The sequence below is a fragment of the Hyperolius riggenbachi genome, chromosome 9, assembly GCF_040937935.1.
Source record: "Hyperolius riggenbachi isolate aHypRig1 chromosome 9, aHypRig1.pri, whole genome shotgun sequence".
Taxonomy (NCBI): Eukaryota; Metazoa; Chordata; class Amphibia; order Anura; family Hyperoliidae; genus Hyperolius; species Hyperolius riggenbachi.
The window spans coordinates 128,696,179-128,718,288 of record NC_090654.1 but is presented as its reverse complement, the minus strand read 5'-3'; the positions used below and the strand labels follow the sequence as shown (position 1 = coordinate 128,718,288).

Genomic DNA, 22,110 nt, shown 5'->3' with positions numbered 1-22,110 from the left:
TCTGGAATTTCAGACTTTAAAGTCGGAAAACCACTGCGCCAGCATTGCCGTGTCCTCGCTCCCGCTGATGTCACCAGGAGTGTATAGCACAAGCCCAGTACGGTCTGTGCCTGCGCCGTGCGCGCCTAGTGACATCAGCGAGAGCGAGGACACGGCAACGCAGGCGCAGTGGTTTTCAGACTTTAAAGTCTGACATTCCAGAAGTGAACCGGAGGCGGGGCCGGAGCATCGGTGAGTGGCTGCGCGGGCACAGGATGTCTGCGGGGGACCATTAGAAGCCCCGGGTAACTTCAACTCATTTTCTCCCGACCCCCTACAGTATCCCTTTAACATAAGCTACGTATTTTGCTGACCACAGCACGTATGGGGGTGTTGCCATTAACCACTAAAGTTGGCACAAAATTACATGAAATTTTGCAAAATTACGAACTGATTGCCCAAAATCAATTAAATGTCCAAATCGTGATTATATATGTCCATAATTGCAAAATATTACTTGAAATGTTGCATAATTGTAATTCGAATATTACTATAATCACTACTGGGTGAATATATAACAAAATGATAAGACGAAGAGGAAGCTGCAGTGGTAGTAGGGAAATTGGCCCCTAATCATCTTAAATTCAACAAAGCTGTGATAGGGATGTACAAAGTGCATGAGGCCAAGCTTTGTTCTAAGACCAAATTGCACTCCTACTAGGTATCCTAAAACACACAGCCTTTATATATTTTATCGTATACTACCCCTCCTCTTGTTTCCCCCCATTCCCTTTAGATTGTAAGCTCGCAAGGGCAGGGCTCTTTCCTCGTTTTGTGTCTTGGAAATCATTATACATTTTATTCATCATGTCACTTTTATCACTGTCCTTACCACTTCTGTATTTTGTATTCTGTATGCTGTATCATTTTTTGTATTTTGTCACTAATTATGTATCTTGTATATTAGTGTACACCATTGTCTGTATTATGTACCCCATGATTGTTTCTTACTTTGTACAGCGCCACGGAATATGTTGGCGCTTTATATATAAATCAATAATAATAATAATAATGTACAGTGTTTCCATGGTCCAGGAGCATCTTGTGGACCTTTCCCCCCAAAGCTGTCTCTGTATAAACCACCGTGCCACATACTACCCCCTCTTTATATACACCCCCTGTCACACAATACCCTCTATGTATGTACCCCCTATCACCTCTGATAAAAGCAAATTTGATGTCTGTGGCACCCTGTGGCACGCTGATTGGGGCTGGAGGTGGAAGTGGTACCGATCCTGGCTGGAGATGGAGGAGGCGCTGGTGCCGATCAGGACTGGAGGCAGAAGTGGTGCCGATCCTGGCTGGAGATGGAGGAGGCACTGGTGCCGATCAGGACTGGAGGCAGAAGAGGTGCCGATCCTGGCTGGAGATGGAGGAGGCAGTGGTAAAGATCAGGGCTGGAGACCAGGGAGTTGCAGGACTTGGCTGGATAGGTTGATAGTGCTTCTGCTGCACATTTGGCAGTTTGTACTCTAAATTACCGTACATTCAGACAATAAGATGCACCAAGATTTCCCCACCCCCCACTTTTAGGGGAGAAAAAGTGTGTCTTATAGTCTGAAAAATATGGTTAATGAAAATGTATAACAACAATGTTCCTGAGGCATTTAGTGGTCTTCCTTTCTCATTTTTATGGACTGCTGCTTTTATTTACTGCTGTCTTTGCTCTCCAGAAACCAAAATCAACAAGCTGAATTTGTTCCCTATTGACTTCAATGAGGTTCAAATTCAGGATCTACAATATAATAAATGCTGGGGCCAGTTCAGCCAAAAAAGCCCTTAAACCAAACCAAGTCAAATTCAAGCTGCACTGAAGAAACTCTTGTCTTCTAGTTCTAATGCGCTGCATATACTGTAGTCCACTGTTTAGCCTGGTTATAGAGAATCTGTTGTAATAATCGGACAGGAACTGCTTGTGATATCTTACCACCATTTATTTTCATTGCACACCAATGGCCTTGGGCTGCCTTACAAAACAAGGTAAATACTGAAAAACTGCCAAATACACCAACAATGTAGAGTTAAGTGCTACAGACATGACATGAATAGACTAAAAAGTGGCAATGGGTTCCTGCCCACAGAGCTTACAATCTATTTTAAATAATATTAATAGACAGACATATAAAAAAAACACACATGACATATAAAAAAACACACATGACAACAAAGAGGATGGTATTGGAACTTACAATATAATTAAATAACATAACAATAATGATATATGTGTATCTGGACCACAAGGATACAGGAAGAGTTGTGTTGTATGTGAATATCGAGTTCTGGTTAACTTTGGCACAGGAAACAATTTTCCAGCATTCAGTCTAATTTTACAACCAGTTTAAACTCACTTTTGTTATAATAAAGTTTATGGATCTTTACTGTAACATAACTGTATACACAAAGCTTACTCAGGAAGTACACAGTGGATTATAATCGTCATGCCTTTAGAGATAGCATACTTGCATAATACAATTCATATAATGTAAAATGTTGTAGTTTCCTGCAATGTATGCAGTTTCTTGTTCCATTTCACTAAAAATATACCACCCAGTCATTTACCATAAAATATTTGGTGTTATTCGGTCCTCTTCAGTTTATGGTAGCCAGAAATCTGGAGTGGGCAGGTTTCAAATGGTAAATGCACTTATAATCTACATTTCAGTCAGCCTTGTCTTCTGCATTCATTCGTCTGAAAATAAATGAATGGTCCTACCTGAGGTCTACTTGTTTTCTGTGTCTACAATCGTATTGCCACCTTGTAATAACCACAGCTGATGCAACCATCTGTCTCCTCCTCAAACTTAAACAGTGTTTAAAAGGCTTACAGTATTCCCCATACTAAAAAATGGAAAATGGACTAGTCTAGAACCCAAGACAATTACACCTTCAGAAACTGAGGCCATACAATGGGCAGGGAACAGGCCCTTACCGCTGTTTCTGTCCCCTGCCGAGAAGAAGCGTTTTGGCAGGGGACAGACACAGTGGTGTCAGCTTTGATGCCCACACCACTGTATGGCCTCAGTTTTTGCAGCTCTGGCTCCCTTGGGTGTCCTTTAAGGCTACATTCACAATATAACACACCCTCCTACACTGTGTGCTATACAGATGACCTCACTAATTACACAGAATAGAGCAGTGGACATAAATGTGCATTAAAGTGCAGCAACAGATTACACATCAATGCAGCATTCTAGTGGGTACATCATATTTCAATTCCTAAGTAATGTCAGTCATTATGGGCGGGGTGGTATATCACGATTATACTATACATGGTGTGAGCAAACAAGCCCATAGGGTCAGGAATGGAGATGACAAGAAAAAAGCGAACTGTACATCATAAGCACTTATACTTTAAAACTGACATTTAGGCACAGTAATAAAATCATAATTGTAAAGCTAAGCATCTGCCATGTGGAGATACTTAAAAGCAAATTAAAAGAAATCTGTTTTTAAATATCTTAATAACAGTCACATAAAGCTGTAGAAATAGCCCCTGATAAATAATTCAGATATATTGCGTTACTGATTCTGCTCCTATGAGGAGATTTCACAAGCCAGCAGTTGCCTGTTTACTGACATAAAGCTTGTCCGCACTATAGCTGGGGCCTCCCCTTCTTCCCTGCTGTACAACTTGCTCCACAAATAGTACAGTGATACTAACAGATTACTAATAGACAAAAGGGGAAATCGAGAGCCCACAATAGTGTAGTATATAGTTATGGTTATGTAATTGTGAAATACTTTGCATGAAATTATACTCACAAAGGTTGCTATGGCTAAGGTAACCACTGTACAGGCAAGTGGGGAGGTTAGACCCAACCTCACTTGGGTTAAAAAGTAGTTATTTGTAGATCAGAAGAAAAAGGGGTAACACCCCTCCACCAAGGTTGGACTAAACTTGCAAAATTGGTAAAACAGAGACACCAAGATTTACTACATATAATAAAATTGATGACTCAATATTGTCAGTTTCAAAAAAGTACTTTCTTGTATACTCCAAAAGCATATGGTATGACCCACTTTAACAAGCAAATTCAAGGAGTAGCTGAAACAAACTCTGTAATCGGAGGCACTTTACTTAATACAGAGCTAGTATGAGTTACTTCTTGATTTTTTCTGATGAAGCGGGTCATAGCTGTGAAACGCATTGTTTTGTGGAGTATACATTAAAGTCAGTAAACCTCGTTTAACAAATTGTCATTAAAAGATGTTATACAATATCGCAAAAAAACTATTTCTTGTTGCTAAAAAGCTGCACAAAAATCGCGTTGTGAGTATGGACCTTTAGATCAACTGAGGAACAAATCACAGAGCTCAACATGAAGTCTTCCAGTTGCCCTGATTTTGTTTATATGGTTATTCTGTGCTCAAACACCTTCTCCAACTGTTGTACCTGTTGAGGTCTTGCTGGGATAAACATGAAAGCTGTATGATGATTACCCCTGTAATCTACAAGTAACCTAAACATAGTTTAATATTATTCATGTTAGCAGAGCAGTTTCAAAAGTAGGATAGAAACCAAGGCTGAGCAATGGGTTGAAGGCAGACAGACTGTATGACCACAGACATGCATTGATGCACTGATGACATGTTAAATCTCATTCACTTTACATAGGATATATGTATAAAATGAAAAGTTCAGGTTATAGGCATCCTTTATCAAGTATCATGCTCTCCATAGCTCAGAGGAGCTTACATTTTCATAAACCTTCCTCAGAGTTACATTTTGGCCTAAATAAAAAGTGTTGGCTAATGGTGGACATATTTGTAGCACACTGCTACAGAAGACCTCCCTAAATATACAAAATACATCTCAGATTTATATCCCACTCACACATATTTACAGCAGCTTGAAGGCTTAACTTGTCCTGACTTCCCTATCTGTAGCCAGTGTTACTTCGTTGGTGAGATAAAGTGTAAAACAGGAATTTTCTGAAGGCTAAAAGCTTAATTATATTTGCAATGGTTGAATGTACCAGCAGAAATACAGCAAACAATCAACAGGAACGGCTTCATAACTCTTAGGCACATCTTTATGGACCAGTCCAGAGCTTCCTGGATGTTGGGTTACAGGCTACTGTGTGTTACCTTTACCTAGCATGCTTTAGAAAACTCTCTAGTTCCATCTGTAGCAGAAATTGGACAGCAGAAAGATTCTTTTTCTTCAGTTTTTTTGTTTTTGTTTTTGTTTGCAAGGTTACAGGCAAATAGCTGATGTCACTTGATGTGTATTACGTGTATGGTTAAAAGTTTCCCATTTGGCAGTTAATGGAACTTCTGCTGCTAGTGCTTATATTACAACACCTCTGTCAATGGAATTACTGTATGGCTGTGTATAGTGTGCACATTTCCTTGTGTGCTTATTTAATGACCTTGATATTATAGTTCTGTAGCATTTTTTTTCTTGAATATAACAAATAATGTACTATGGTTAATTGAATTTCAGAAATCTTTAATGGACTAGAGGATCTTAAAGGCCTCTATCAATTCTTCAGCACAGTAATTTAATAAATATGTGACATTATGATCATGGTCTCCCAAGGGTTCTCTTAACCCAGTTTCAAGCGTTTCCCAATGCCAGCTGGGCAACATTTCTGAAGACTTGCAGAAATCCAGTCTAAGCCTTAATGCGGTTGCCTTGCTAGGAGAACGTAGTTGTTTGACTCTAAATATTAACAAAGCTGCTTGTGGAATACATAGTTGACTGATGGTCTTGCAGGGTTCAAGCTTTGGCTCCTAGTGGTTTGGTACTATTATTTTCAATTCTTTTGTCCTCCACTCTACTGTAGGATGTCCAAGTAAACTGGTGGTGCCCTGACGAGGGCTTGTAGCTTGTTGTGGATCTCCTTAATGCTGAGCCTTTGCTGAGGCTCTCTCTGCCAGCAGCCTTGCATTATGGTGTATACTTCGGTGGGACAGGTCCTAGGCCTTTCTAGTTCTCGTCCTTGGGTGATGCACTCAATAGCCTAGAATAAAATAAAGACTATTTAGTGCTGAATGGAAAAAAAATAACAATTTCACTATTATAAAAAGACAAACTCAGTAAGTGCAGACAGTAACCTAACATTCAGTGAAACATAAAAGGCTTTTCCCAAATAATTCCTTTTAACCCACCACAAGAAAACCCGGTGGTCTCAGTAACATGAGCTCTACATCATTTTTCATTCATGCTCTATTTCACATGTTCACGCTTCGCTGCAGTTTGCACTAATGATCGCCAAACATTATGAACTATTTTAATATAAGTTGAATCTTTGCATATAAGTACAAATCATGACTGTATATCATACTCAGATTATAAGTAAAGGATTTATATAGCACATGTTTATAGATATCTAGGGTTGGTGAATGAGATACAAATAATCCCAAGTTGAGGCAAATCTTTATGATAATTTTATGCTTATTTAAGCAGCTTGCAAATGGACCAATCAAACGTAGCAGCAGTAGCTCACATTTTCAAGCTGCATAAAAATTTGCATACACTCAGATTACAGTCACTCAGAATTATTTGCATCTTATTGACCATCTCTAGCTATAACTCAGAGGCCAATTGTACATATCAGTTTTGCTAAACTGAGGGCCCCACACAACACATCACAGAGTGTCGCAGGCTGCCTAATAAGTAAGCAGCCGGGAGAGGACAGGCAGAAATCTTCCAGCAGCTTGGCCTGAACTGTCAGGCGTGTCACACTAATACTAAGCAGACCACACAGGCTACTAAAGGTTGTTTGAGAAAACTGTGCATTGAAAACAGATAAGCTTACAGAAGATGGATCTGTTTGAAATACAGAAGCTGTCACAGTAACTCCATCCCTCTCCAGGCTGTTACAGTTTCATTACAGTAGCGCTTGTTCATACTAGGGGAAGGCAGAGGCTGTATGTTACTGCAATGCACGGCCAGTGCAACATGTGTGGGATGCAATACATGGGAAATGCTGCTGTGCATTATGCAAACCAAAATTGCTCTTGCAACATATTTCAGCAGGATACCTTTCTCATTGTTTGTGATGTGAATGGAGTATTGAATTACACTGTATGCATGTTTGTGTTATCATGTGTTGTATAATGTCTATAGTATATGGTTGGCTGACAACTATCACATACTCCACTCCACTCCCAGCCACTACATTAGCTGCAATTTAGAAAGAATGATATGCAGCACGGACTAAAGCTTTGCAGTACTGTGCATAGTGGATATTATATTTTAAAGGTCTGTCTCTAATGTTACGTGAGAGGCAGTGCATGGAATGCAAGTGCTAAGAGAAAAGGAGAACCCATCTTCCTCTTCTGTTTACACATTGTAGAAGGGGTTTGGTGGTACTTGTAGGGGCAAAGAGCACCTAAACAAGAAGTAGAGAGACCAGGACAGGAGCTCAGTGGTGTAGTATCGTTGGGTACAGCAGGACAAAAGTATATTTGATTATATACACACAAAGGTGGGTTGCAGTTCCTTCCTGCAACCACCATATAAACCTGCGGGGAATACACCATCCCCGCTTGGTGCTCCAGGTCCTGCCGGATACTGGACAGTCTCTCTCCTGTTCAATACACTTTCCAGAAAAAACTGTAAAGCTATTACTGCCAAAGGAGAGCTGACTGATAGAAGGGTGTAAAACTTTAAAACATAATGAGTAAATGAATGGTAATCACTTACCTTTCCAGAAGATACAGGCACCAGTTCAACTAGAAAAATATTCATACAAATAATTGACAACTCATTTCGCGGGTCATGGTCCACTTCCTCGGGTCAATACAAAAAAAATGTCTTAGCAACATAAAGAGTAGAGTGTAGGCACCTTTATGCTACAATTGAGTAGCGGCACCTACACTCTACTCCTTATGCTGCTAAGGCATTTTTTGTATTGACCTGAGAAAGCGGGGCATGAACCGTGAAACACGTTGTCAATTTTTAAAATAAATATTTTCCAGTTCACCTGGTGTCTGTATTTTCTCTCATTTACATGTTATTTTTTTAAGGTTTTAACACCGATATATTTTGGGTGCCTTCACCCCCGGGTCAGGAAAATATGGCGTGGGGAAAAAATGGCGCACAGTGATAAATCTTTTAAAACGGTATTTATAGTTTTAAGGATATGCAGTAACTTTATTTAAAAACGCTATTTATCGTTGGTCTGACCCCCGCCCCTCATGTCCTGCGGTGTCCCCCGGTTCCTGTCTGCCTCCCCCGCCCCCCCTCGCACGTCCAATTTTGTCTCCCATTGATTTCATCTCTGCCCCGGACTGGAGTGTAATGCTACAACAGTCCTACCTAAGCAGATCTTACGAACAGCTGGTGGATGTATCTGCTCGCTGCCGCTGAAGACTTTCTGATGCACCAATCACGCTGGGGGCGCTGCTCCCGAATTGCCAATCACCGCTGCTCATTTCTCTGCTCCGTCTGCTAATTGGACCCAATGCTCCCGCCTCCGAGACCATCGCGTCCAATTAGCAGACGGAGCAGAGACATGAGCAGCGGTGATTGGCAGTTCTGGAGCAGCGCCCCCAGCGTGATTGGTGCATCAGAAAGTCATCAGCGGCAGCGAGCAGATACATCCACCAGCTGTTCGTAAGATCTGCTTAGGTAGGACTGTTGTAGCATTACACTCCAGTCCGGGGCAGAGATGAAATCAATGGGAGACAAAATTGGACGTGCGAGGGGGGGCGGGGGAGGCAGACAGGAACCGGGGGACACCGCAGGACATGAGGGGCGGGGGTCAGACCAACGATAAATAGCGTTTTAAATAAAGTTACTGCATATCCTTAAAACTATAAATACCGTTTTAAAAGATTTATCACTGTGCGCCATTTTTTCCCCACGCCATTTTTGACTGTACGCTTCACCCCACCCTTTTGCCTACACATTGGATGTCTCAGCATGTCTTGTCATCTGCCAGACTGCCACCACTGTGGATAGCTCAGCAGTGTCCTCCTTTATTTCACTGGTGTCTGAAAGGGAACTTTCAAAAACAAAGATCACTCTGGTCTCTACCATGGCTCTAAGCTCTGACACCGCTCCAAAAGCTCAGGCTTGCGTTTATCTTGTGTCTGCATTCTCCTACTCCTTCCACTACGTACCAACTCTGTCCACTACACACTTGAAGTAGACAGAGTGTGACACTTCCAGGTTAGGCCCCTTTTACACTTACTGCGGTGAGTTGAGTCACGGTACTCTTCCCCACTGCAGCTTGCTGCAGTGGCCATTAAAGTCATCGATACATGGCACACTGGATGCGGGCGATGCAACGGAAGTGCTCTGGGTACTGCAGAAGTAACGCCCAACCCGCAGTGCATTACCGTGCAACTTTTGCGGTAATCCTGGAAATGCACCGAAAGTTGTATGTTATTTTTTTTCTAAGGTCGCACCGCGACTATAACGTGCAATGCGACTTTTTGGGTCCCAAATCACACTGCAACCACATTGTAACAGTGTGAGAGGACCCTTAGGGAAATTTTAAACCTCTGTATTTGCTGGGACCCTTCAGTTTCAGTTTCATTTTTATTTCTCTTGTGAATAGTTATGTACAAGGCCGGATTTAGGCCAAGGCCTCCTAGGCCATGGCCTAGGGCACAACAGGATAAGGGGCACCAAAGCAGCAGGCTAAACTGGTGCATCATTTGCAAGCTTGCAATTGCTGCCATGCAGAGAGATCAGGTGAACACCTGACCACGGTACTCTGCTGCTAGCCGTCTGTGCAGCAGCCACCTTGCTCTCTGTGCATGTTTGCATTGTGGCGGGCAGCTATGGGCTTGGGAAGCATTGGAGACAGAGGGGAAGAGGAATCTTCGGCACTTGAGACAAGCGGAGAAATGAGTGACACTGATGGCGTCTGCAGTGTTAAGGCGAGCTGGCTACCTATACAGAAAGGGGGTGAGAAAAGGAGGGATTAAGTGAGTCATCTGGCTACCTACACTGGAGGGAGATGGGAGGAGTCATATGGCTACGTATACTAGAGGGAAGGGGAGGGGTCATCTGTCTACCTATACTGGAGAGAAAGGGGGAGGAGTCATCTGGCTACCTATACTGGGGGGGTCATCAGGCTACCTATACGAGAGGGAAGGGGGAGGTTTAATTTCGCTAACTATACTGAAGGGGGGCAGCTGGTGACAGTGGCCTAGGGCGGTAAAGAGTACATATCCAGCCCTGGTTATATATAGTTGTTATAAGATGTGGTTAGGAATAGATCCTGGTTGGTTCAGGAACACATCCTGCAGCACTCTCTTCAATGTACAGTAGTAAATTAATCCAACAGAACCATGCGCTGCCTTATAATAAAATACATAACCTGTCATAACAGTCCACTAATAAAAGTCCACAGCAACAATCATATGAATTAATTCTGCTACGTCTTCCACTTCAGTACACCTCAGAGAAAAACAGAAACAAGTAGAAACAGATAATCGCACAGACTTGTATGGCAAAGATGTCTTCCACCATAAGTCTCCCGTGTGTTTTTTTTTTACTGCTTCACCTCCTTTGTGCAATCCACCACCCTTAGGGACCTCTCTCACCTTGCGATATGGCTGCCCAGACCCACATACAGCTCACTCAGCCTGATAACTATCCAATGGTTTTCCGACTCCTTGGCAGTTTAGTGATGATCCTCATACACATACAATAAAAACAGAAATACAGTCTATAGCGTAACTTGCTTCTAAAAATATTAGTGGGATCTCCCAAACGCCTGAAATGTAATCACTGTGTCTCCTAACAGTTTTAGGGGGGCCACCTCAGCGTCTCATGTGCACCCAGAACCTATAGGGACCGTGCTCACCTTATTTAATGGCTGCCCAAGCCACAGACAGCAACCAGCGCATGTATGCACAGTCCCAGTACGCTGTGCATCCCCCAAACAATGTTCTGTAGTACTTCACCATAAACACATCAGGCACCACTGAAACCTAAAATAGCTTCTGTAGCATAAAACCTTTTAAGAACAGTAGACAAAGAAGCGCTACTCACAAACATCCAGGTTTAAAACCGCATAGTACAAAACTCTGAGGATGTCTCCTCTGTACACTGCAACACGTCCTGCCCTTAGACCACAGTAGTACATCATTCTTATAACTATGGAGAACCTGTTACAGGTATTTTGCCATGAAATCCCAGCAAGTCAAACTTCCTATCCCATATCAGCTTTTCCTGTGTACCTTAATGTTGTGAGATGTATGTATGAGTTTGAGGATTAGGGTAGCAGGTTATTGGGGCTAGGACTGTACAATATTTCTTTGGATCTGCACTTTATGGTTGCATATTTAGTGGATCAAGGGCACTTTGAAATATTTCAATTTAGGTCCACTTTAAGACAGGAAAGAAACATAATTCTAGTATATTCACATCTCAGCTTAATTTCCATATCCGATGCCCTTCCTTCAGAGCGACCAGCTCCTGGACAAGAACGGGTCGTCGTCACTAAGTGCAAGTAACAGTCTCAAGTACCTGTAAATAAAATTAGTTGTCAAAAATAAATAATGTTGCATTTGCAAATTTCCCTGCGGTCCCGGCCAAGGCGCCCCGGGCTGGCAGTAACCGGATCCGTCTTGATGGAGTAAAGTACCTCTTATCTGGGTGTCTCCTAAGTTCATTATCTTCTCCGATTCCTGAGAAGGTCACTTACAGGACCCGCAGGGCAGAACAATTCAATTACCTCCATTCAGCATTGGAAAAAATTAAAATCAGAACATTTCTTATATAAGGAGAAAGCTTTCTTGGCAGGAGCATGTGGGGAGGAATGGTTCCCATCAACCAGACGTTTTGGGGAACAGATGTGTGCCCATGTCAGCAGTCTGTAACCATATTTAGGTACATTCAGGGAAACTAGTCTACAGAGTGGAATTTTAAAGTCTTTTATTTTTATACGCGGCCACTGAACAGAAATTATAGAATACTTTTTTTGTAAAGTAAGTTTTAAAAAGTGAGTGAAATCTTAACATGTCCAATCAACCACAAACTACCCCAAATCTATTTCTGATTCTTCTGCCCTGAAAATATCTGCCTATGCCTGGCTGTGTATTCTGTACATGTACTCTCCTTTCATCCAGGCCCGGTCCGCCCATGATGCCAAGTGAGGTGACTTCCTCAGGCACAAGAGCAATGCAAGTTTTCTGTGCCTCTCCTTGTTACTTGTACCTCATCCTCACCATTTGAGAGAGAGAGAGAGAGAGAGAGAGAGAGAGAGAGAGAGAGAGAGAGAGAGAGTGTGTGTGTGTGTGTGTGTGTGTATGCACATGTGTGTGTCTGCATGTGTGTGTGTGACAGAATGAATCGCATATCTCTGACCAATTATATACATACTAGGTCCGGTTAGTGCAGTTCCTCTCCTGCCTTTTTCCAGATCAATCCTCTCCTGCCTTTTTCCAGATTAATGACAATCAGGCCTAGTACATAGTTCCAGTGGCATAACAATAGACCTTGGCCTCAATTCACAGAGCTTTATCAAACACTTAATCAAACGTTTGATAATTTTCCTCATGGGTAAAATCTAATTTTGAATTCACTAAGGTGTTATAGATTTATCGAATGTTTTATCGATGAAATGATCAATAAATCTATAACACCTTAGTGAATTCAAAATTAGATTTTACCCATGAGTCTTATTATACATTACCTGTTCTTGGTGCTGGCATCTCCTTCACTTTCTGATTCTTTATCAAGTGCCATGCACTGTATGCAGCCAGCCAATCACCATGCAGGGACTGAAGCTGCTTGGTGATTTGCTGGCTGCATTCAGAGCATGCATGACACTTGAAAACTAACCAGGAGGTGGAGGAGATGCCAGTGCTGGGAGCAGGTAATGTATAATAACGCTTCTGGTGCCTGCATGCTCTGCATAATAAGGAACAGGACCTGGCCCCAAGCTCCTGCCCCATTCCCCCCCAATGGAGGTGCAAGGGGGCATGGCTTGCCAACAGATCTCTGCGGGGAGAGGGGCAGTTTCAGGATTTTTACCCCCCTGTATATTTCACAGATATATAGAGTAACGAAGATATGGATTGATGATGGTCATGATTAGATGCTAAATTTAAATGGGTATGTTTACAGGATACAGATCATACAGAAAAGGGTAACTTGGGAGACTTGGGAAGGATTGCATTTTACTAAACTAAAAGTTTAGTTTGCCTTCAACTGGAAGACTTTGATGGTCAGGTTTGGCTGCACAGCACAGAAAACGTTCTTACCTCTGTGTTGGAAAGTTGGTACCAAGGCTGCTTTCCATATGTAAATATCTCCCACAGCACCACACCAAAGCTCCAGATGTCACTTTCAGTGGTGAATTTCCGGTATAAGATACTTTCAGGTGGCATCCAGCGAATAGGCAACATAGTCCGTCCACCAACCTGCATCAAGAGAACAGATCACATCCCATCAGTTACATTTTTCTCTCTAGTGGGAATATCTTAGTAGGGATGGACAACAATTAGTGAGTTATGGTGTGTGTGTGTGTGTGCAACAGTGTGTATGTGTGTGACGGTGTATGTGTGTGTGCACTGGGAAGGGGGGAGCAAGAGGGAGTTAGAGTTTCAAGATTGCATTGATCTGTTATGCTTACCCTGAGGGGCAATTATTAATGCTGCAGGGGATACTTGGGATTATTGAATATAATTAAGTTTAGCAAATGTTATGTTTTAGAAAAAAAGAAATACTTATATAAACAAAGTTATTAGATCAGCGATTACATTTTTCTGTAACATTCCATTTAACAGTGCACAATTGGTATATTTCCACATGGGGATTAGTGAAACAACACAGCAAGGCATGATTTGTCCATTGGATTGTCCATAGTTAGGATTGGTTTAAGAAAGTAGGACGTTTCATTATCAAATGCTAGGCAGTTATTTTGTTCAAACAGCAAGATAATTCATAAGCCTAGATTATTTGCGTGATTAAAGTGGACCTGAACTTTTGCACAGGACATAAGGAAAAAGAGAAATGCACCCTGTATGTATTTAGAGAGTTTAGCCTGTCTGATTCCCCCTCATCTGTGTCTAATCACAAGTTGTAATTTGATCCCTCAGCTGTGTCAGCTGACTGCCACGGCAAATAAGCTCATTCGAAAGCACAGGATGTTTAAAAAAATATGTCTGCTTCCATGAAAGCAGGAAGTAGAAACACTGCAGATTTATTGTAGGATATGTATCAGCTGTAACAAATAAATTATGTTATTTCAAGGCTATTATGCTGTTGCTTATCTTTTAGAGCATAGAAGCAGTTCTGAGTGCAGGTCCACTTTAATCCAGGGCCCCCATGTCAGAACTTCCGCCTGGAAAAAGGCACCCAGAAACCTCAGACGAGATGCTCAGCTATTTTATTGCAGAAATTATTAACTAGTACTAACTAGTGGAGACAACCACCAGGGCCGGCACTTCCATAGTGGAGGTGTCTAGGGCCCCAGAGCAGGCTGACAGGCCCACTCAGGTCTCCCACAAATGTAATAGTGGTCCCTTTGGCCCCTGCACAGTACTGATAGTGGAACACATTCACCCATCTGTTCTCTGTGACAGCGGACAGGGATGGAGAGGGAAGGACACAGAGAGCACACTGGCCAGTCAGGTACACTCGCTTCAGTGCGAGTACTTTACAAAGGCCCCGGGTGGAAAACTACTAACTTGGTAGGAGACATGGGTGGATACGTCAACCGACTTTGGAGCCTCAGAGGACAACCTTATACTGGGATCGGTTGAAAAGGGCGCCCGAGCTGCCTGTATGAAAAGGGCGCCGCCATAGACATCAATGTTATTTCTGGAAATATGGGCTACAAGGTGTAGAAAAGGGCGCCCGAGTTTTGATATAGGCTACAAGCGGGCTCCCCTTTGTAGCCCATATTTTTTCGGCTACAAGGTTTTCGGCTACAGTAGGGTGCCCCTTTGTAGCCCATATTTTTTCGGTTACAAGGTTTTCGGCTACAGCAAGGTGCCCCTTTGTAGCCCATATTATTGCCTTTTTTGTAGCCTATGTTTTTATATGGGCTACAAGTGCTGGAAGCCGAATTATTTCATTCCCCCACTATCCATGGCGCCCTGGAGGGGGAATAGTAATTTACACATCTCAGAGTTTTTTTGTAGCCGAAGTTTTTATATGGGCTACACCAGGCGCCTTTTTTGTAGCCAAAGTTTTTATATGGGCTACACCAGGCGCCTTTTTTGTAGCCGAAATTTATATGGGCTACACCAGGTGCCTTTTTTGTAGCCGAAGTTGGTATATATAGGCTCCACCAGGCGCCCTTTTTTACCGGCGCCCTTTTCATGTAGACCCCTTATACTACCGAGGGGGGAGGGGATAGAAGGAACTAAGGTGTCATCTAATACTACTATCTCGGGTGGGGGGCCCAAGTGAGTTCTTTACTGCCCAGCCGGGTACTAAATGCAACTGAAGTAGCCGATAGCCCCGTTGCCTAATTGTAGAACTCTCCAGTGCTTAACGTTGCCAAGCTACTGAATTGCATAGTACCCTATGCCTCCTTTGAGTGAGCTATGGGAACACCAATTTTGAAATAGCTATGCTGTAAATTCCCTTGTAGTATTTTAAGGGATCTTCAGCAGTGTTAAAATGTAAAGCATTCAGGTGCTGCGGGTTTGAGCTTATCTAGAGTAATGCTGATGTTCGAATGGAATAAGAACGTTTAAAATTACTGTTTAGATAAACCCAAACAAAAGTGTTGTAAGAGCGTTGGTGGAAAGTTGAGGGTCTCTGAGAGATCTGTGGTTTAGTTATTAAAACAACAGAGAATGCCTGAAAACATCTACACATCATTTGTGTGTATTTCTAATACATGTATATGTGTCCAGCAGTGCAAGGGACACTTGAGATCATTTTATGTATACTAGTTTCCCTTTAAAATGTTATCTATACTAGAGGGTTCTTGGTAGTCGCAAGCTTTTTTAAAAAAGCACAGGCCGAAATAATGCTGAGAAACATTATTGAAAAGTTTTGAGTACGTTTTTGTGAACAATGAAAGGCAAACCCTTAGGCTACTTACACAGTAGCACGTTGTGTTTGATGCGACGTTAAGGTCGCACAACGCGGCCCTAAGACAATGCATATACACTTTCACAGTGCGACGTTAAAGTCGCACGTTATAAAATGTATTTACTATGAAACGAAAACGGGGCATGCGGAACATTTTAAAAAAGGAAAAAAAACAATACTGAGCATGTGAAACACAAGTAACGCAGCAGATTCACTGCTAAACGCACAGCATGCAGCTATTTTTAATGAAGCTACACGTTACATACTAACACAACGTGTGCACTGTGAATGTCGCACAGACTTTGCATTGCTGTGCGTTAGTCTGCGTTAAAGTATTTTATAACGTGCGACTTTAACGTCGCACTGTGAAAGAGCCCTTAAAGTGAATGGGAACCGCATTTAAAAAAATGAGACAGATACTTACCCAAGGAGAGGGAAGGCTCTGGGTCCTATAGAGCCTTCCAGCTCCTCTCCTGGTCCCCTCGATTCAGTGCTGGCTCGCCCCGGGAGCAGTATTTGACTAAATTAGTCAAATACTGCTTTATCTGGCCGAAGGAGGCTTCAGAAGTCTTCAGGGAGCCCGAGTGCTTCTGAAGAAGGGCGGCCCTGTACTGCGCCTGCGCAAGCACGCTCTCTTGCATGCTCATATTGGTGCAGTATGGAGCCGCACGTCTTCGGGAGGACAGGGCTCCCGAAGACTTTCAAATACCCTTTCGGCGGGGATTGAAACGGGGGGGGGGGGGGGGGAGCCAGCACAGGATAGAGAGCACTGAGAGAGGAGACGGAAGGCTCTATACAACTCAGAGCCTTCCCTCTCCTTAGGTAAGTATTTGCTTCATTTTTTTTAAATGCGGTTCCCATTCACTTTAAGTTTCATTATTATTCCCTTCCTTCTTTCAGGGTTCTCAGTCAAATTAAAGGGCACCTGTAGGGAAAAAAGTGCCTAAATGGGTTCTCACCTAGGGAGAGGGAAGCCTCTGGATCTTCCAGATGCTGTCTCCATTCTCCTCCATTGGGCCGTTCCAGCGCTGTCCCATCTGCAAAGCGGTTTGTTGGCCCTTGTCAACAGCTTGTGCATGTGTAGTTGCACGCACCTGATAAGGCTTCAGTGGAAAAAGCCAAGCCTGATCGGGTCTGTGCACTGTGCCTGTGTGATCTGTCTGTGCATGTGTAGTAGCCCAATCGAGCCCAGCCCAGTAACAATTGTTACGCCCATTTTATTTATTTTTCACCTTGCACGAATTGCTTGCACCAAGTGGCGCTCAGTGCATGCCACTAACTGCTACTCTCCACTCCTCTACATTAAACACTGCCAGAAAAAGTGCTGCATATCCCCAAAGCCACCTGGACCACACAGAAGAACCAAGTTGGAACCATGAACCCGGTCCTAAGTCCGGGTTCACGGTTACAAGAGAGAGAACATTTATATTGTGCTTTTCTCCTGGTGGACTAAAAGCACCAGAGCTGCAGTCACTAAGGTGTGCTCTATAGGCAGTAGCATTGTTAGGGAGTCTTGCTTAGAGCGTTATCGTCACCATAAAAATCAAATTTCAACAGCAACTGGTCTGAGTATATTAAGTGATAAAGATGCTAATCCTGCATTCAAAACTTGCAAAACTTTTTCTGCTGTTATGGTTTGTAGTTATCACATACCTTAGCAGCACTGGCCCCAGTGCCAAACAGTGCCAAAGAGTTGAATGCTGGGAGTTCTTTTTATCTATAATATATTCCTCCTCTTCCATTTATTTCCCTATCTAGCTGCTTATCAGAAACACCCTCTGATTACTTGTGTTTACAAGCAATGCTGAGGTGACTCCGTGATTAAATGTGTTTAAATAAAAAAATAGACAGTGCAGATGTTAGTATAGTCTGAAGACTCTGGGAGGAGGGCAGCTAATGAATACACAATGAGCAAGAGAAGGGAGGGGGGAAAACAAGAGTCAGGGAGGATATGATGTCAGCATTAGCTTGGCAAGATGGCCACTGCCTAGAATAGGATTTTCTGCTTTTCCTTTATAAAATTCACAGGAATCATTACGTGGATAGCACAATACTTCTGTTATGTAATTAGAAGTAGTATTTATCTACTTATATATGTGTTTTTATTTCTAGGTTAGCATGGGTGTCGCTTGTTCTGTAAGGTCTTCCTTACTGAACAGGTACTGGAAGAGCCAAGATTCAAACCCTGGTCTCCTGTGTCAGAGCAGGCAGAGCCCTAAAAGGGAACCTTAACTAAGATGGATATGGATGTTTCCTTTTAAACAATACCAGTTGCTTGGCAGTCCTGCTGATCTCTTTGCTGCAGTAGTATCTGGCTCTCACACCTGAAACAAGCATGCAGCTAATCCAGTCTGACTTCAGTCAGAGCACCTGATCTGCATGCTTGTTGAGGGGCTGTGGCTAAAAGTATTAGAGACACCGGATCAGCAGGAAAGTCAGGCAACTGGTGTTATTTTAAAAGGAAAAATCCATATCCTTCTTAGTTTAGGTTCCCTTTAACCAGTACTATTCTGCCACTAAGTGGGACAAACACCATCACTGGCTGTCATCTAATCTGCCCAACCTGCAAAAACCAGGAGAGAACTGTCCTTATGGCTACCAGCTGACAATGTACACACTGTGAGCGCTCTTTTACTTTTGTCTCTATATAGACGCATAAGCTTGTCTCAGATCAGTATATAGATAGTGATGTGTGCAGGGATAAAAGTTATGTGCCCATAAATGACAGACCAAACAGGTGGCTTTTCAGTTCTAAATTGAAATGTGCCCAGGGTCAAGCTGTCTTGATTTAGTTTGGCAAGTCATTCCAAAGGGAAAGGGCAGCATGACAGAAAGCTCTGGCTCCAAAGGTTCTTAGTTGGTTTCTGGGGGTGGTCAAATTATTGGTCCCTTTGATCTGATCTTGTGGGAGGTGTAATACAGTTGCAACAAATCCTTCAGGTATCCGGTGGCCTGGGTCATGTAGGGATTTGAATGTTAGCATGACAATTTTGAAAAGGATTCTCCATTTTCTGGGTAGCTGATGTCGTGGGAAAAGGATTGGTGTTATGTGGCAATGTCGGGGTTGGCTTGTTAACAGTCTTGCGGCAGCATTCTGTACTAGCTGCAGGTGGTATAGGCCTTAATTTGAAAGTCCTGCACCCTTAACCTAACCCAATGTTACCTAACCAATAACCCCACCTTAGCCTTAACACTTCCTTAGACCCAGAGACTAGCCTCCCTTGACCGTTCTTAGAGCGGAAACTAGTGGCATTAAGTTTTTTGATATTACAAGTATTTCAGTTATGCAAGTCATAATTATGCCTTTATTTGAAGTATAGAATTTTTTCAAAGGGGACCTGTCTAATCCAGGTATACAGCCAGCATGCCTAGAAGCTAAAGCCACATTCACAGGCGTCATGTTACATTTGGGGGTACATTTGGAGCAAGGCATAACTACACAGCACTGTACACAGTGAGGTATCTGGTTTGATGCTGGAAAAAAGGCACAGGAGCTCTCACAACAGTGTTTCTCAAACCTGTCCTTGTGACTCCCCAATGGTGCATGTTTTGCAGGCAACCCAACCCCCCCCCCCCCCCCCCATTCACAGGTGGTGTAATTAGTGTCTCAGCTACATGAAATCCACCTAGCTAAGACACTAATTACCCCACCTGTGCATAGTTGAGGTTACCTACAAAACATGCACCGTTGGGGAGTCACAAGGACAGGTTTGAGAAACACTGCCTTACAGAAAAACGGCTTTGCCAATAGTTGCCTATAATAAAAGCTGCATTTTGACATGACAAGGAAATCTTGGTGCACAGCAGCAGCCACTAGCGGGCCGATCAGGGTGCCAAATTTTACCACCTCTGCCGCAAATTGCGACTTTTAGAATAGCGACAATATGCGACTATGAAGGTAAATATCGGGTCTCCGTGGAACCAGAATAGTATATGCAAAGCCGCAATTTTATTATCCACAAGTAGGGATGGGACGACGAATCCGGCGAATCCACGAATCCCTCGAATATTAGGAAATATTCGAGATTCGTGGATTCGAATCCCGACGCCATTTTCCGCTCGCCGAATCCCGACGCTGTATCGCCGCGCGTCCGCCGCTTCCCCCGCTCGCAAGTGTCCTCCTCCCGCTCCCCGCAGCCTCCTCCGCTCGCCCGCCGCATAAATAAGAAGCAGCAGCCTCTCGCCTCCAGCGTGGAGCCCGGAGGGGCAGACCTCCTTCAGACTTCCTTATTCCCCCTAGTGACTGGCTCTTACTACGTCATCAGTAAGAGCCGGTCAGGCGGCCACTAGGGGGAACTAGGAAGTGAAGTCTGCTGCACTGCACTCCACGCTGGAGGTGAGAGGCTGCTTCTGCTTATTTATGCAAGGGGGCGAGCGGAGGAGGCTGCGGGGAGCGGGAGGAGGATATGACCCAGCTACCTATTGCAGTGTAGGTAAGGTAGCCCACACAGCCTGCTAACTACACTGATCCCCCCAGCCTGCTACCTACACTGATCCCCCCAGCCTGTTACCTACACTGAGCCCCCCAGCCTGCTACCTACACTGAGCCCCCCAGCCTGCTACCTACACTGAGCCCCCCAGCCTGCTACCTATACTGATCCCCCCAGCCTGCTACCTACACTGATCCCCCCAGCCTGTTACCTACACTGAGCCCCCCAGCCTGCTACCTACACTGAGCCCCCCAGCCTGCTACCTACACTGAGCCCCCCAGCCTGCTACCTACACTGAGCCCCCCAGCCTGCTACCCATACTGAGCCCCCCAGCCTGCTACCTATACTGAGCCCCACAGCCTGTTACCTACACTGAGCCCCCCAGCCTGCTACCTACACTGATCCCCCCCAGCCTGTTACCTACACTGAGCCCCCCAGCCTGCTACCTACACTGAGCCCCCCAGCCTGCTACCTACACTGAGCCCCCCAGCCTGCTACCTACACTGAGCCCCCCAGCCTGCTACCTATACTGATCCCCCCAGCCTGCTACCTACACTGATCCCCCCAGCCTGTTACCTATACTGAGCCCCCCAGCCTGCTACCTACACTGAGCCCCCCAGCCTGCTACCTACACTGAGCCCCCCAGCCTGCTACCTACGCTGAGCCCCCCAGCCTGCTACCTACACTGAGCCCCCCAGCCTGCTACCTATACTGAGCCCCCAGCCTGCTACCTATACTGAGCCCCCCAGCCTGCTACCTATACTGAGCCCCCCAGCCTGTTACCTACACTGAGCCCCCCAGCCTGCTACCTACACTGAGCCCCCCAGCCTGCTACCTACACTGAGCCCCCCAGCCTGCTACCTACACTGAGCCCCCCAGCCTGCTACCTACACTGAGCCCCCCAGCCTGCTACCTACGCTGAGCCCCCCAGCCTGCTACCTACGCTGAGCCCCCCAGCCTGCTACCTATACTGAGCCCCCCAGCCTGTTAACTACACTGAGCCCCCCAGCCTGCTATCTACACTGAGCCCCCCAGCCTGCTACCTACACTGATCCCACCAGCCTGCTACCTACACTGAGCCCCCCAGCCTGCTACCTACACTGAGCCCCCCAGCCTGCTACCTATACTGATCCCCCCAGCCTGCTACCTATACTGACCCCGAGCCTGCTACCTATACTGAGCCCCCCAGCCTGCTACCTATACTGAGCCCCCCAGCCTGCTACCTATACTGATCCCCCCAGCCTGTTACCTACACTAAGCCCCCCAGCCTACTACCTATACTGAGCCCCCCAGCCTGCTACCTATACTGAGCCCCCCAGCCTGCTACCTATACTGAGCCCCCCATCCTGTTACCTATACTGATCCCCCCAGCCTGCTACCTACACTGAGCCCCCCAGCCTGCTACCTATACTGATCCCCCCAGCCTGCTACCTATACTGATCCCCCCAGCCTGCTACCTATACTGAGCCCCCCAGCCTGCTACCTACACTGAGCCTGCTACCTACACTGAGCCCCCCAGCCTGCTACCTATACTGATCCCCCCAGCCTGCTACCTATACTGATCCCCCCAGCCTGCTACCTACACTGAGCCCCCCAGCCTGCTACCTATACTGAGCCCCCCAGCCTGCTACCTATACTGAGCCCCCCAGCCTGCTACCTATACTGAGCCCCTCAGCC

General features: G+C 44.6%; 1 protein-coding gene across 4 annotated transcripts in view; it reads right to left on the bottom strand.

Moving 5' to 3' along the window:
* Positions 1–1,952: 1,952 nt before the first annotated feature.
* Positions 1,953–22,110, bottom strand: part of NTRK1 (neurotrophic receptor tyrosine kinase 1) — a 184,803-nt gene continuing 164,645 nt past the window's right edge. For all 4 annotated transcript variants that reach the window (XM_068253493.1, XM_068253494.1, XM_068253496.1 and 1 more), the window contains exons 16-17: positions 13,216–13,374; positions 1,953–6,005 (exon numbers count right to left, since the gene is read on the bottom strand). In XM_068253493.1, coding sequence (XP_068109594.1) covers positions 5,820–6,005; positions 13,216–13,374 — 345 coding nt within the window. In that variant the 3' untranslated portion in view covers positions 1,953–5,819. The remainder of the gene's footprint in view (positions 6,006–13,215; positions 13,375–22,110) is intronic.